The sequence below is a fragment of the Parambassis ranga genome, chromosome 2, assembly GCF_900634625.1.
Source record: "Parambassis ranga chromosome 2, fParRan2.1, whole genome shotgun sequence".
In the NCBI taxonomy this organism is placed as follows: Eukaryota; Metazoa; Chordata; class Actinopteri; family Ambassidae; genus Parambassis; species Parambassis ranga.
Window position 1 is genome coordinate 43,304,214 of NC_041023.1, and position 15,963 is coordinate 43,320,176.

The 15,963-nt window shown below is 43.1% G+C and overlaps 1 protein-coding gene across 4 annotated transcripts in view; it reads left to right on the forward strand.

The window, feature by feature from the left end:
• LOC114452305 (gamma-aminobutyric acid receptor subunit beta-3-like) overlaps positions 1-3,893 on the forward strand; it is a 38,367-nt gene extending 34,474 nt beyond the window's left edge. For all 4 annotated transcript variants that reach the window (XM_028431558.1, XM_028431566.1, XM_028431574.1 and 1 more), the window contains one exon: positions 1,286-3,893. In XM_028431558.1, the coding sequence (XP_028287359.1) occupies positions 1,286-1,657 (372 nt within the window). In that variant the 3' untranslated portion in view covers positions 1,658-3,893. The remainder of the gene's footprint in view (positions 1-1,285) is intronic.
• Positions 3,894-15,963: the final 12,070 nt, after the last annotated feature.

The window sequence follows — 15,963 nt, forward strand, 5'->3', positions numbered from 1 at the left end:
TACATCTGCATACACTGTGAGGGTGCCATTACAGTGCCTGATTAATGTAATGCATCATTACGTTATTCAGGATGCCACAGCCCCAGTCTACCCCTAACAGACCAGGTAACAGCAGTCTGAAGAGCTCAACACACTAAAACCTGTACAATAACTACACACACCTGTTTAATAGTGCACTTGCTCCTCATTGGTCAGATGTCAGCCTCGTGGCTTCATGACCCCTTAGCCTGGATTATTTAAGGCAAAGAAACGATCATGATGCTAAGAAGACTTAGATCATTCGCCACCGATGAGTTGCAAACATCTAAAGTAGTCAACATGCACACACTGATGTCAGCTCAGATGATAATCAGCCAGCTCTGTTTAGTCAATGGGATCAGAGGTGTGTCGAGAAAAGTAAGAAAACTTGGCCTTTGCAGCAGGTTGAGCTGCAACATGTCACTGTTACAACTATCTGAGCTACACAAACACAACAACCAAACCACTCCTGCAGCTGAAGGAACACGATGTTTGTCAGGACTGTGTCCGTGTCAGAGGTCTGTGCTGCAGAAGAAGCACAACACGGGAAGCCATTAATGACCTGTTAATGCATTACTGCACCAAATGACACCAAAAGTAGTTGAAGGGGAATGTGGGACTTCCACAGTTGCTACATGTGCATGAATAATCGCTACCTATCATCCATGTTGAGTTGTGTCGTGGATACACATCATAAGCATGGATTATGATGTATCACATCCTCAGTGTGTGATTCAAATGTTAGTTTAATGTGATGAAGGACTAGAGTTACATGTATGACCACCAAACAAACAAACACCAGGCTAATGTTGTGCGCAATTACGCACAACATTAGCCTGGTTGCGCCAACTTATCCCAACGTGGAGACGGGCTCGAACAACAAACGACCCTCACGTCACAAACCAAACATGACATCACAGCAAAGTGAGACAGATCTCAGGTTTCGCCGTGTTCTTATTAAAGATGTCTCCGAGTCTTTCTGCTGTGACTTCCGAGGTGATTGACTGCAGCGTTTTCTCATAATTAGACACCAAAGTCCCAGCAGTCTCTAAAGGCATGCATTCAAAGTCCAGAAGAGCATCCCCAAAGGTGGTGTTGCGCATGCTCAGTCTGTCTGTCTTTGGTGTTTTGTGGCAGCTGGTGTTGCATTACTGCCCTCTGCTGGCTAGATGTAAGCACCAGGCTTCATCAGGAAGATATCATAAAACATCTCGTTGATTATTTTTGATTGTTTTAAATATGTTTTCTCTTCTTTATGCTTTTACAGGCGGAACCACACGGCCATGGCAACATCCTGCTGACCACCCTGGAGATTCACAACGAGGTGGCAGGAGGCGAGATCACCACCAGCGTGGCGGACATTAGGAACTCTCAGTCCATGGTGCAGTTGGACAGCACGGCCTCATCCCACATCCAGTACCGCAAGCAGAGCGGCGGGGTCGGCCCGCGCTCCACCAGCCGCCACTCCTTGGACCGGTCTACCCAGATGAAACGCAGCCGTCTGCGGAGGCGGTCCTCCCAGCTCAAAATCAAAATCCCTGACCTGACGGATGTGAACGCCATCGACCGCTGGTCACGGATCATCTTCCCCTCTGTTTTCTCACTGTTCAACCTCATCTACTGGCTCTACTACGTCTGATCGGACTGTTCTGTTGCAGTGTTTGTTGTTGTTCTGTTTGACTGTTTTTCATTTTGTTTTTCTTCCTGTTCTTTTTATACATGTCGGAGTCTGACTGCAACACTTCACCACAAAAAGACTGAGAAAAGACTACGTAGTTCTGGACCAAGTTCTCATCACATTGTTTTTATATTTGCGGTCTTGGATCCTTAGTGCTGAGCTCTTTTTATTTTCTTAAGTACGTACTGTAATTGGGACTTGTGGCCGTCATTTCCCAACATTTGCCCTCTCAGTCATGTGTAAATAGCAAGATCCAAAGCCAGCAATTGAATAAATAATACAGTGTTTGCAAAAAAAAAAACAACAAAAAAACAACACAGAGTGAAGGCAGAGACTTTTCTAAACAAACAATAATTCTTTATACTACAGAGACGTCCTAAAAACACTGGTACCCTATGCACTATTAGTATACTGATGATCCGCTGCCTGCACAGCTGTATTTATCAATAAACCCTCTAACTGCAGCACATTATGCATTGATCCGTGACCCAAACAGTACAATAACTTAAATCTGTCCTCCGTTCAGGATGATTGTGACTCAGGTTGTGAACCTTTTCGGCGTCTTTTTTTCACTAAACGTTTTAGTCATTTGTTAAAAAAGGAGGAGGAGGAAAACAAAAGAAGCACAACTATGAATAAAAAACTGCCATTTTTTTCCACGTCTACCGCCAAGCAGCAAGAGCGCTTGGAGTGACAGCACCACAGAATTGCACTCAAAATTTAGCAAAGTTCCTGTGCTTTTATTTCAAACTACTGCCAAGGGCCTTTTGGGCGACAGTTCCTACTTAACCCGTGAAATATTCCAATATTTTTGTACTCCGTGTCTTCAGGTATTCATTTAGTTTCCTATACTTGTCCTTGTTTTTCTTCTGTTTGGCACCGACTCTGTCATAGTGATAGAAAGGAGGAGGATGTTTTTGTACATACGTGTGTATATACATAAATGTATATATCTATATATGTAGATATATATACTGTGTGTACAACCCAAAAATGAGAATGATCATTTTGTGATTGTCATACAACCCGTCAGATTATTTAGAGAAAACACACACACACACACACACATAGAGAGACAGGATTAAACTAAGAGGCCAAGCATCTTTTGGGTTTTGGAGCACTTTGTGGGGCACTCTGAATACATTCCTACTCCACCACCCCTGACACTGTATGTATGTTCAGCTGCTGTACACACAGCGACAAAGTGATGCAAATGGATTTCACAGATGGAGCCTGATAACCGGTCTGTCCAGTAGTTATAAGCACATACTAGCCATTGAATGTATCAGATCCATTCTTCAGGGAGAGGATAATGAGCCATGGTCATCATTTCCCCACCAGAATGTAACACCACCCATTCTTTAAAAAGGTTACAGAGAGAGGGAGAGAGGAGGGGTGTGCGCATGTGCATGGATAAGGCGCTCTTGATAGAGTGAAGGGCGTCGGCAAAGCAATTTATTTTCCGTGCTGCTTGCTCGATTACCGACAAATGTCAACGTTTAATAGTTTTGTGGATAAAAATATTCGTCCCCCACCTTCCTTTGACAAAATGTGTGCCATTCCACCTAAGGTCACGGAGCGATCAGCCATCTTCTTGTGTATGAGAATACATGTAGAGAAAAAACACACAGCACTGACATCTGGGAGATAAATGACTAAAGAACTGAATGTACTGTACTTGGGATTGTCGCTGCACAGATTTGCTCAGCCCTGTTTAACGTAAGGGCTCCACATTCAAGTGGCCCCCTGAGTCTTATTTTCTACTGTGTAGACTGGAAAGCTGCAGAGGACTGCGAGGGCCACTGTGAGCGTGGAGGTTTTCGTGGCCCTGATCCTCTTCTGTGAAGGTGTGCTCAGACATGAGCTCGCCCCTGAATCTGCACAATTTTTATAGACTCCCCATCTAACTGGCTTCGCCCTGACGTTGCACGATCGCAGCACCTCCTTAAAGTAACTTTGGATTCTGGAAGCAAGTCTGTCCAAAGACCTTTATTTGTACTTATGAAATGTAAAAAGTTTGATCCTCCTGACTTACTGGTTCATGTGGTGACATTTAAAATCAGTGAATCATTGTATGAATGATTTTTTTTTTTAAATTTTATTTAATTCAACTACAAAGTGCAGTTGAAAAGTGAAGTGAGGGCGAAAGCAACTGTTACAAACTCTAGCTACTTGTTGATCATGCATGCAACTACAGATTCGGGAGATTTTTTTTATGAATATTATCATTATTATTTACTTATGAGAGCTGCCAACCGCTCATCTTAGAAATGACTCTATGCCATGTGAGCCTATGTAAAGAAAAAAATATCTTAAAAAAAAAACAAAAAAAACAAAACAAAAAAAGACTTCAGGTGTTGTATGGCCTTGGTCCCATAATGGAATGTGAAATGTTCTGTGCTGCCACAACAATGTATTTAGGCTTAGATTTCTACTGTATATCTCTGTATGTTTCTCTTCCTTTTTCAATAGATTACCATGTTAATCCATCAAATAAATGATATTACATTGTATTGGTGTACTACTCGTGTTGCCAGCATGCGTGTACACGCTTGGTGTACATGATCACGCCCTCCAGCGCAGCACCTGACCCCCGTCTCCTTCCGCTGCAGCTAGTCCAACATGCTACACATGTTACTGTACTTGGCAACTCCCACTTGAATTACTTTATGTGTGTGAAATGAATGTGTGACAGAGTGATGGTGTATACGAGTATAACAGTAGCTCCCTGGATAAATAAAGGCTGGGATGTAAAAGACACTGTGGAGGTGGAGGTTATTTTTCAGCTTTGATGATGCTTCGCTCCTCTCTTCAGAGTGACATGTGAACCTATTGTTTTGTTCTGTGCTGCTAATTGTGCAGATGAAGCGCAAGCTACAGGCCGTCAGTGAGCCACGCTAACACACCGAGAACAAGATAATGTGTATTTACAGAGGCAGGTTTCCTGCTTTAATGCTAATGATCATAATTAGGCCGTTAGAAGGAGGTCGGGGCCGCTGAAGGGACCTACACAGCCTGCACACAATACTCACCTGCAGGGAGGAATGCAGTGTGTGTCTGTCACAACAGGATCATCATCACCTCCCCCTTCATTTCAAGAGGCAGCACAATATTAATGCAAAATGCTGAGCTTGGATTTTCAGTCCTGAGGTGGACTCCCATGGGGGTCGTCGGCCAAAGCCCAAGATGCACTGCTCAGTCTATCATTAAACGAATCATTAGGGAGCTGACAGAGGGGACGAGCGGGCCTGGTCCTATCACACCAGGTCCCCTGAAAACACTCTTCAACTTTGTCAGCTGCTCTTGGAAGCAAAATGTCTAAACAGATAAACCCAGCGAGAAAGACGGACAGATATTGTGATGGACGACCTCGAAGCAAAGCAGATGTCTCTCTCTGTCTCTGCTGCTATCACTCACTTTGATCTGGATCCTGATGCTTTAAAAATGAACAAGCTGTTCACACATCAGACATCATCAGCTGGAGGATGTGGATCGCTGTGCCTCGAAGAAAAGCTGAGAAAGCGAGCCGGAGAAGGAGCCGGAATGACCTGCAGCATTTGCTGCAAGCCTGCAAGTTTATCTGCCCAGCAGCAGTCAGAAGTTTGATGGAAGTTTGTTCACTGCTGGCAGGCCTTTCAGCAGCCGTGCAGCAACAGCCGTCCACATGTTTGTGTGGACGGATCCAGGTGCGTTTCCAACCCTGACCCAGAAAAGTCTCGCTGAGAACTCGCTGAATGAATTCTTTCTGATGTCTTCTTGGGTTCTTCTCTCCCCTCCCTGCCTGCCAGCTGACACACTTTCTTCTAATTCATCAGCAGAGAGAGCGTGGGAGAAGGGATGGATGGAGAGAGAAAGAAAGTCTGTTCAAGCATCAAAAGACTTGTCTTGGAGACTTGGGGGAATACATTGACTCTTGATGATGCTTTTCTGTTTTATGAGCTCAATGATACACAGCAGCAGCAGCAGCAGCAGCAGCAGCCTACTTCTCCTTTCTGTCTCGCCCGCTCGTCTTGATACACTCTGTTGCTCGTTACTCCCTCTCTTACCTCCTCTCATCATAACCTGGCATCACTTGCACTGCACTAAACAGCCCTATGATGATGCTGGTGACGCTGCCACGCTCCCCAGACGATCAACTTTTCTTCAAGAGGCTACTGCAGCTCCCTAAAATCATTAAACATTTAAAGGGCTAATTCCCCCAAGTGTTCAATACCACAGAGAGTAACACACACACACCATGACCCAGAAACGACTCACTCATATCTCCAGTCACATCAGCTCACTGCAATAATTATTATGAAAAAAAAACAAGCTCTTTGGAGACACATTAAAGAGGCTTGTTCTCATCATGATACAGTGGAAGAGCTCCACATTAGTGGCAATGATGGAAACCTGATTTATGTTAGCTTTAATTGAACATGACTGCATCTCTGCATCAGTCCTTGTTCGGCTAATTGAATGAAACACGTCTTGCAAAAAAAACACAGGCTTTACAGCAGCTGTCTTTCAGGAATCATTTACATAAATGTGGTAAATTGGTGAAACCGTCACTGTCGGCGCGAGTGTTGATCCTCTTATCTCATCGCCAAGCATCAGTGGGATGATGTTGTGTTTTAGGTTTGACCTCCTGTTGAATTTTAACGCTCCTTCCTCCTTGGCTGCAAGTACAAAATAATTTAACATGATTTAAAAAACTATTTAGAAATGATTATTTCAGGAAAAAAAGCCTGCAGTTCATCCAAAAGCTTGGAGTGTTTTTTGTGAAGTGATTGTTGGTCCCAAGTGAGTCGCTCATATGTCACTAACTGCGTAGAGGAGTGCAGAATTTTTTGTTTTTTTCGTAATATTTTTACAGCAAACGGCTTATTTCTGAGCCCGTTTTTAATTTGGAGCTTCATTTGAATGTTGCAGTCTATTAAGTAGTGCAAGTTTCAGTCATTATGCAAACTTCTCACACTGCCAAAAATGACCATCCCATATTCAGCTCTGCCAGATGCAGAGGAATAATTTAAGTCTTTCCACTGCTCTCTCTCTCTCTCTCTCATTCATCAGCGTCTGGTGGCAGATTCTGCCTCAAAATAACTTTACATCTTTCATGAAATCTCCATTTTTATGACACAGATTTATGTGCCTGTTGTTTATTACTTTATCAGCTGCAATCCACACACTCTCACTATGGTGGCCTGTACACACAAAGGCTTTTTTTGCATTTTAAATGTCACCGTCCATCTCCTGGAAGTCTGTTTTATGGCCGTTGGTTGGGTCAGCTGCAGACTGAGGCTCTGCCTGACGCAAGGGACGTGTCTTGTCTTGTCTTTCCTGCACTCTGCTGGACGCTTTGAGCATAAACTGAACACATGCACTGATTTCACCACGTTCACACGCCCACGCACTCATCCGCAGACACAAACAGAGGCGTGTACATGTGATTAATGCTCTTCGTTTTCACATTTCTTGCTAATTAGCAGCTCCTTGCAGCTCACAGTGACGCTTATTTAAAAGGCATTTTTTTCATTACAGACGCCATAATTATACATTTAATCACTTGGTACAGTGCAGGGGCCAATTTCATGAGCAGAGTTCCTGTTTATAGCCAACTCTCTGTTGATTTAAAGGCAATACGGCTGTATGTAATATGCTAGAGAGAGTATTACTGAGCCACACAGTGAGGAATGTAAAATGTAATTTAACATATACAGATAGATTCATCAGTTATATACACATGAGTGATAGAAGTCAGTAGCCTATATGTTGACCTCTTGCTGGTAGATGAATGGTTGTGTGTCCTCACCATGGCAACCCAGAAAATGTAGGAACGGAAGCATGACTGTAGGGCCATTCAATGGATTAATATGCAGGTGACACATGGATCTGAAGCAGCTCATTGAGCAGAAAATCTGTCAGAGAAGCCGACGTGTTGTAGCTCGCGGCTTGTATCCGTGCAGAAGTGACGATTGATTCCATCAGCTTCTAAGAGAGCGCTCACCTCCAGTCAAACAGCGACGGCGTCACAGCATCAGAATGAGTCTGCCTGGCTGGAAAGCTGCAGCAGCTGACAGAGACGCACACTGTTTCTTTATATAAGGCCTTTTTATAGCACCTATTTACCTTGAAATGATGTTGCCAAGTAACAACATCCCACTTCTGTGTGTGTGTGTGTGTGTCAGTGATGGATGTCCTAAAGTGCCATTATTGGCTCTAAAAGTGGGTTCTCACAGCAGCTTTGTTACTCTGGTCTGCAGCTTTAGAGAAGGTGCAGGCAGAGACTCGTCCATCATGGCTGCACCTTCATCCTTAATGTCTTGCACACATGCAGCAAACTGCAAAATGCAGCATAAGGTTGCTGTTATGTTTTGATATTTTCCTGTAACCTCCTTCACTCCCTCCATCCCCTTCCTTCTCCGTGTGAGCTGCTTAACTGATACATGTACTACAGTAATCCTCTTCTTAGTGAATGGGATTAATATTTAATTCAAGAAGAGCCTTTTATCAATACTTCACTCTGTTTAGGGTGGGTCTCTGCACATTCTGGCAAACTGCAGGATTAATGTGATGGATCAGGGCAGATCGGAGTGTATATGGGGTCGCTTCTTTTCAGCAAAGTGGGGTTAAAAATGATAAAAGTCCTTCCTACGTCACCCTGCTGTGCTGCCTGCTCATATACATGTCTAAAAAAACACCATATTATCCCTTTAAAGTCAACAGTTTCTGAGCCTCTTTGTGCTTTATCCTTGAAACTCCCATTCAGAGCCTATTATGCACTGATCCACTGCAGTGCTGATGACTTCAGACCTGCAGACATCATTGAAAATGTATGTTATGATCAATACACTGATCTGCCTCTGAGGAGGTGGAACACGCTGCAATAAGACATTGAATACAGAAACACCTCTGAAAACATGTTCTTCAAAATGCACCTGGTGAACATTCTGAGTAATGATTACACTGCAGCACAGCACCCCCTGGTGACCACAGTGAGTAACACCACTGCTTTATGTGTTCTGATGGGAGCTCAACCCCAAACTCTGCCCTCCTGTGGACCGACCCAGCATTGCAGCCTCTAGTTCTGGTTCATATTGCTCTCTCCTCAGCTTTCAGCAGCACATCCTCACACACGTGTTCAAATCAAATATTTAGGTTTTTATATTTAAATTTACAATGAATGAGGACAGAGTGAAATATTATCAACGTATGAGCCTTGGTGTAAAGTATGAAGTGTGTATTTCAGCAGCGTGAAGAGTAGGTCTGCGCAGGCTGTCACAGAAGTGCAATGTTCGGGTTTGTCCACTAGATGGTGCTAACATACATACTAAAATAAAATCAGCACAAGTAAGCAGTGCTGACAGTTATCGTTTGCTTGTTTTAGGTTACAGTGAAGAAGAGGAAATGAAGATGAAGATGATTTAACAGTTTTTTCTTGTTTATTCAGTAACAATAGCATTTTAGTGCTTCCACACTGAGAGTGAATGACTGCAGATTATGATTACAGAGATGAAAATAAGAAGCAGTGTTGATTCCTCTGTTTGTCCTACACATGGTGCAGTTGATAATAAAAAGTCTCTTAAATGAAAATGCTTCATAAATATCAGTGTAAAGTGAATGCTTCCCAACTAAGAACGTTTGTTGCCATCTAGTGGTGAACAGGGGAAACTTGCAGGCACAAGTTCCAGAGACACACCTGAAAGCAGTGATAATCAGACACAGCTGAAAGCAGTGATAATCAGAGCACATGGCACAGAGCTCAGGAACAATGCACAGACTGCAGAGGTGGGTCCAGGCTGTGTGAAGACAGGTACTGTCTGCTTTGTTTTAAAAAGCTGCATGTAGTGACTTTATCATGTTTGATGTTTGTCCTAGTCAGGCCTGGAAGGCCTTCGTTGGTGCTTTCTCAGAATTAGAATCAGAATCAGAATCATGTTTATTGCCATGTAAGTGAAGGGGGTTCACATTACTAGGAATTTGCCTTAGTGATTGGTGCATACAAAGAACATATAACAATTAACATGAAATAAGATAAAAACTAAGATAAAATTAAGTAAATAAACTAAAGTAAGGCTAAATTTACATGACATAACAGACATGGCATAACAGACATACACTGAACAGAACATAAAATGAATGGCGCATGTAATGGTACATAGACCCTTATATGAACGAATGGAACAGTGTAATGATGTAGTAATGTAACGGGTACCACATGGATCGGTGAGGTGGTACTAGTGTGCAAGTAGTGCAAGATGGAGTAAACAGTGCAAATAGTCATCATTGTGCAGTGACTATACTAAAGTGTCCTTGTGCAGAGCAGTGCATTAATTACAGTTTAACAGTCCAACAGCAGAGGGGAAGAAGCTGTTCTTGTGGCGTGAGGTTCTGGTCCGAATGGACTGTAACTTCCTGCCTGAGGGGAGTGGCTCAAAGAGTCCGTGTCCAGGGTGAGAAGGGTCAGCTGTGATCCGACCTGCACGCCTCAGAGTCCTGGAGATGTACAGGTCCTTGATAGATGGCAGGCTGCAGCCGAGCCCCAGCGTACCACACTGTGATGGAGGAGGTGAGGATGGACTCAATGATGGCCGTGTAGAACTGAACCATCATTCTGGCTGGCACCTTGAGTTTCCTCAGCTGCCGCAGGAAGTACATCCTCTGCTCTGGGCCTTTTTGATGAGGGAGCTGATGGGCTTCTGGGCTTCTGGGAGAAGCTGCAGTAAGGTGAGCTTGACAAGGGGAGTGGATGTCTCCTGGCAGGTAGGACACACCAACCTGAAGAATGTGCCGTTTGTCTTTCAGCTACTGTCCTGTGAGGAGATCAGCCAGAGGTCCCTGACCCCCAAACTGCTCCAGGCCCTCCTCGGTGATGACGGGTGAGTGCAGTCAGACAGCAGGAGGCGGGCTGTGGGTGATGTTTTGGGTGTAATGGTGGAGGACTTCAGGCAGGGATGGAGGACGGGTCGAACATTGGGCAACACATGACCCTCGTCTGTCTTGTTCTCCACAGCTCACGGCCACCTGCCTGCGGTCTGAGGGGACGACATCTCCACGCTGGACTATGTCAAGCTATGTTTTTTAATACATTTCTTTATGGCTTATGTTTTTTTTAAATGATTTTCACCCCTTAACCTGTAGGTTAAGCAGCGGGTAAGCCTTTCTTTCATGTCTTTCTGGCAGCAGTTACATTTTATATATATATATATTATCTCACCAAATAATTACAAATATGTAGGTCAGGACTAGTTTAAATCCTGTCAGTTTAACCATGCAAGTTCACGATTATTGTAATTGGTAATAGGAAAGCCTGAATAATAAAACTTAGATGTTGTGTATCAACGGTAGAACTAATAACAAACAAAATAAAGAATAATAATAAAAGTAGTTCAGGTTGTTATGAGATCTAAATCTTGCGAAGCGGGGTTGTTATGACGATAGCAGCGGGATTATGTCACCTGATAAGAAATATGGCAATAATACCTAAAACATGATAATGACTTTAAAGTTAGTAATAGATCAGTTGATGTTAAAACAAGTTAGACTTTAGTGTTTTGCAGGATTTACTGTAGGCGGCGGTGGTGGAGGAGGCTGTGGGTGTGGTTGATGTTTAGGATGTGGGGATGCCGGCATCTTGTCTTAGTGTTGTGGTTTTGTGGTAGAGAGCTGTTGGTTGGTTTGTGGTTGTGTCTTATCATGAGTTGCTTTTTTTGGTGGTTTTGGGATTGATTGATTGATTGGGTTTGAATCTGACTGCGCAACATAAAAATGAGTAATAAAGGAAGTGAACCACTACAAAAGTGGCACCCTGGACCCGTTCATAATCCAATCAAAACAGCAAAGGACACCTCAGAAGGAATCCACGTGGACGGATCCTCTAACGGCAAAGGATGCTCATGGAATGGAGCAGCTCACAGCTGCTGAAAAAGGAGTTTGAACTCCGAAGGGTTGAAGACTGAAAACACCAACGTATGAAGGCTCAATGAAGGCTCAATGAAGGCTCAATGAAGGCTCAATGAAGGCTCAATGAAGGCTCAATGCATTTAGCAACTGTCTGAAACTGAACCACAGACTCGGTTTGTGGCACATCAACGCTGCTTTCTTGGCTGTTGAAGAAGCCAATCTTCCATTCAATCAGCAATCAATAATGAAACCCTGAAGGCTTGGAGTCCATTTGTCAGGAAATGAGGCCTGAAACAGAGGAGCAGGGACTGCTGCTCCTGGACTGCTGCTCCTGGACTGCTTCAGGAGTTCCTGGAGGTGTCGGAGTCTTTGGCGAGGGTATAAAATAGGACGATGTATGTATATTAGCTGAGGTGTTAGAACTTAAAATTAAATATTTAGTTTAGAATTTATATTTAGTGTATAAACTTAACAGGTGACATAACTTGTGTCGTTACTATGGCGTAAATCTAGGCGTCAGGTTTTGATGTGATGGAGGGAATAAAATGTAGAATAGAAAAACTGACAGTTAAAGGGATCTTCTCCCAGCAGGCCCCAGGTTGTAGTCCAACTTATATCAGTTCTTTAAAAAACATAGCTACAATATAAACATAGGACATAGAGCAGTTAGTCATTTTGTAATTTAATGCACTTCTTCCTCCTTTTAATCTCTAAAACCTGTCTCTGTCCAGTCCTCGGTCACCATGGGTGCCTTTTAAATAGCATAAATAGGCTTTTTTCCTGTTTCCTGTCTGAGCACTGGAGGGCCTTTACAGAACAGGGGGTTGTTTGAGCCAATGTGTGTGTGTTCATGGCTGTTTTCATCTTCACAGGACCGCAGATTCGTCACTTTGAAGGCTGGGTTTCTGCAACTAAGGTAACATGTCTGCAGCTCACCTTAACCCATGCTTCCAGTGAAGATACTTGCTTACCACTCTGTGACTTTATTGCTCTGCAGAAGCTGCTGAGTTGACACCTGGACTCCTGCGAGTGAGGTAGTATGTCTGCACCTTAACACATCCTCCCAGTGAAGACGCTTACCATGCCGTTGTGACTGTTTTGCTCCTCAGAGCCGCTGGGGGTTGGCGCCATGAAGCCTGGACTTCTGCGAGTGAGGTTGTATATGTGTAGGACTCACAGATCCTACCTGAGCAGCTTACTCACCATGGTGCTGTGTGACCTTTTGCCCCGCAGGCCTCCAGGAAGTTGTGATGGACTCGGTGGCTGATGCAGCGTTTTCAACCAGGTGCAGTGAACCCTGTGATGCACATTGTCACCAATGGCAACACAGAAAGGAATGTCATCGTGTTAAAATTGTGTCCTCTCCTCCTCCTCCTCAGGTGACGATCGCATCGACGCCATCGTCGCCTCCTCCGGGTCGTCGAACAGCCACCAGGATGCGACCTTCGGGCATATTGTCAGTAGGGCTTGTTTCTTTTTACTATTTCGTCTCGGCGGTCAAGGTAACGTGACACCTTTTGAACCTTCCGTTCTCGTGTAACTTATGTTGTCGTGGGTTCGTTTTAATGTAGAAATTTTCATTCGTTCGGCCCCGTCTCTGGAACTGCGGCGTGCGGAATTTCAAACAACCAATCGACCATCTCCTTTGGAAATCTCAGCAGGAATACCGGACGGATTGGGCATGCACCAGACCCTGACTGACCATCTGACTGACTGAGGCCCTGGGTGGCATTGTTGTACTCTTTATAGTCTTTAAATGGTAGAATGCCGGCATGTTAGGTAGTTTGGGTTGAGCCTGTGAGGGTTTGTAGGTTGTCAAGTTTGTGTTTTTCTGGTGGTTTAGGGTTATTTTGTATGGGGATTTGACTGGGACTGACACACAACAACCAAAAGGAACAAGCAAAACCAAATGTGCTGCCAAACTGCCACAGACAATTTCTCAACGCAACATTCAAGTGGAGCCCATTTTCAATAAAATAACATAAAAACATGGAACAGCGACAGCAAAAGGAGACGTTGTGGACAATCAAACGGAAACTGACCCAAAGTGGGAGTTGACGCGGAGCATGAAATGCACAGTTCAATGAAAATGGTCTTAAAGGACACCCCAACACATGCAACTACATCCACACCTGGATCAAAGTCATGATGACTGGAGAATCATTTGTAGCATTTCAAAGCAACGATCAATATTTCATTCAATCATGTACCTGCAGGAATTTGAAACAAGAACTATGAAACGTTCAAATACAATCTGTGTGTTTGGGAATTTCATCAAAAATGCGCTTGCTGCTTTTCACCTGGACAGGTGAGAGGCAAAGCGAGCCTCTTCCGGTCCCGCCTCTTCCGGTCCCGCCCCTTGCATCATTGCATCGCTACGTCACGTCTTGGCTCATGTTTCAAATAACCTGCCGCCATCCTAACACCACAGGAGTCAAGGCCACTAAACTTTTCCTTCCTACATAAGCCATTCTAATATAATAAGTCTGTTTCCTTTGCTGAAAAGTCCAGTTACAGTGTTTCAATGTGTAAAATTAAACCGATCCTTTTCCCTCAGTAGCTGCAGCAGTGACCAGAATTTGTCTTTGCGGTGTGAAGCGCTGCTGAGTTTACAGACTGAGGTCTTTCACAGGGAATGGTGAGTGCAGCCTTTTAAAACACAGTCTCTGTTTTGACTTATTAACTGATGCTGTATTTAACCTTTTGTTTCCTTCATCTCTTCCAGGTGTTCCAGGGCCCTTTCGGTGACGTCACGCCACGGTGTCATCGTGTACCAGCCAACGAAACTTTCCTTTTGTACTAATGTCATGTTGTGAAATAACACATTAAAACTGTGTTATGAAAATTTCAGTTTGGTCTTGTTTGTACATTTAAACCTTGTGTGTTAAAATTAGATTTTAAAGTAAAGTATGTGAACATGTCTCTTAAGGACTTTGGCTTGAGGACCAAGATGCAAAACAATTGCTTGCTTTCTTCTCTGCTAATGTAGAAAAGAAGGAAGGTAAAGGTTGAGTGTTTTAATATTGGAGAAAATGTTAAATCTATAAAGTAACAATTTCCTCCTCTTTGGTATTAAAGTATATCTAAGCAGAATGATCAGGGCTGGTTTGGTTGTCAGTAATAAACAGTAGTCAAACAGTCTATATGTGATTAAATACATGTATATGCAGTTTAAACATTAGTTTATATTCATTGTCTGTCTAATGTGTTATCAGCCAAAGCCAAAAATCAGTGTGGAGTGACAAACAAATTAAAATTAAAGCTCGTATTTAGAAATGATCCAAACCCAAACGGGTGCACCTGCTGGAAAGATGATTAGGTTAAAGTCTTTTAGGCCATGTCACGATACACAAAAAATATATATATATATATATATATAGCTCAATATGTTTAACAGTTTGATGCAAAAGTGAGCAAACATCAGGCAGAAAGGATGAGAGCAGAGACACGGTCTGTGGTCAGAACCACAGAACCTCTCCTTTATTTATTTATTTATAGGGGCTGTCTTGATAACTGCCGCATTTCCACCATTCCATTCCATTTGCACAACCTAAATCCAATCGAGCACATCCATCCACTAACTGCTGAGCCTCATTCTGACTTGTCTTGAGAAACTTCCACTACAGTTCTATCAGCCTGTAATGTTGTTTTCCACTTTTACTTTGAGTATGGTTCCAAATCCAGACCTCCATGGGTTAATAATTTAGATTTACATTGATCATTTTAATGTTATTTGGTTCTCACTATGTAATGAATGAAGATTCACCCTTTACTTCTTTGAGCAGTGTTTGTTGTGTTGTCTTAAAGAACGGAACGAGGCGATTTACTTTAAACACGTAAAAGGAAATATATTTTTTTTTAAAAATGAAATAACAAAAAAAGAACAACATTTCATACAGAAGAGCTGCTTTTGTCATTTGCAGAGGTAATTTACACAGGACTTGAAATGAAAACACTTCACTCAAAGTGGCACAACAGCAGCCTCACCACAGGTTCAAAGATTTATTGTCTGAAGCCTTTATCAGATGTGGAGCACGCTGCAGGAGGGGAGAGTGTTGTGCCTCTTGTAGTCAAGTGTCAAGAGGTTATGTCACATACTGAGCTTCTTTTTAAGGGTTAATATACACTGGCTCTTGGTATTTCACTCGTATGACGTACGCACCATTGAAACATTTACACACAAAATTTTGTTATTTTTCTCTCCTCCAAAACAAGAATACTCCTTATATTTTTAAAGACAACAGTTAACAGTTCCAAAATGGTGGCTCTAGGATTGGATTCATCCCACCTACGTGAGGCCCTACCCTTCCACACAAACATTCCTATAAACACTTTCATTTTAACAAGCATGGCTCACTGTCTGAGGAGAAGAGAATGGTCGTCGT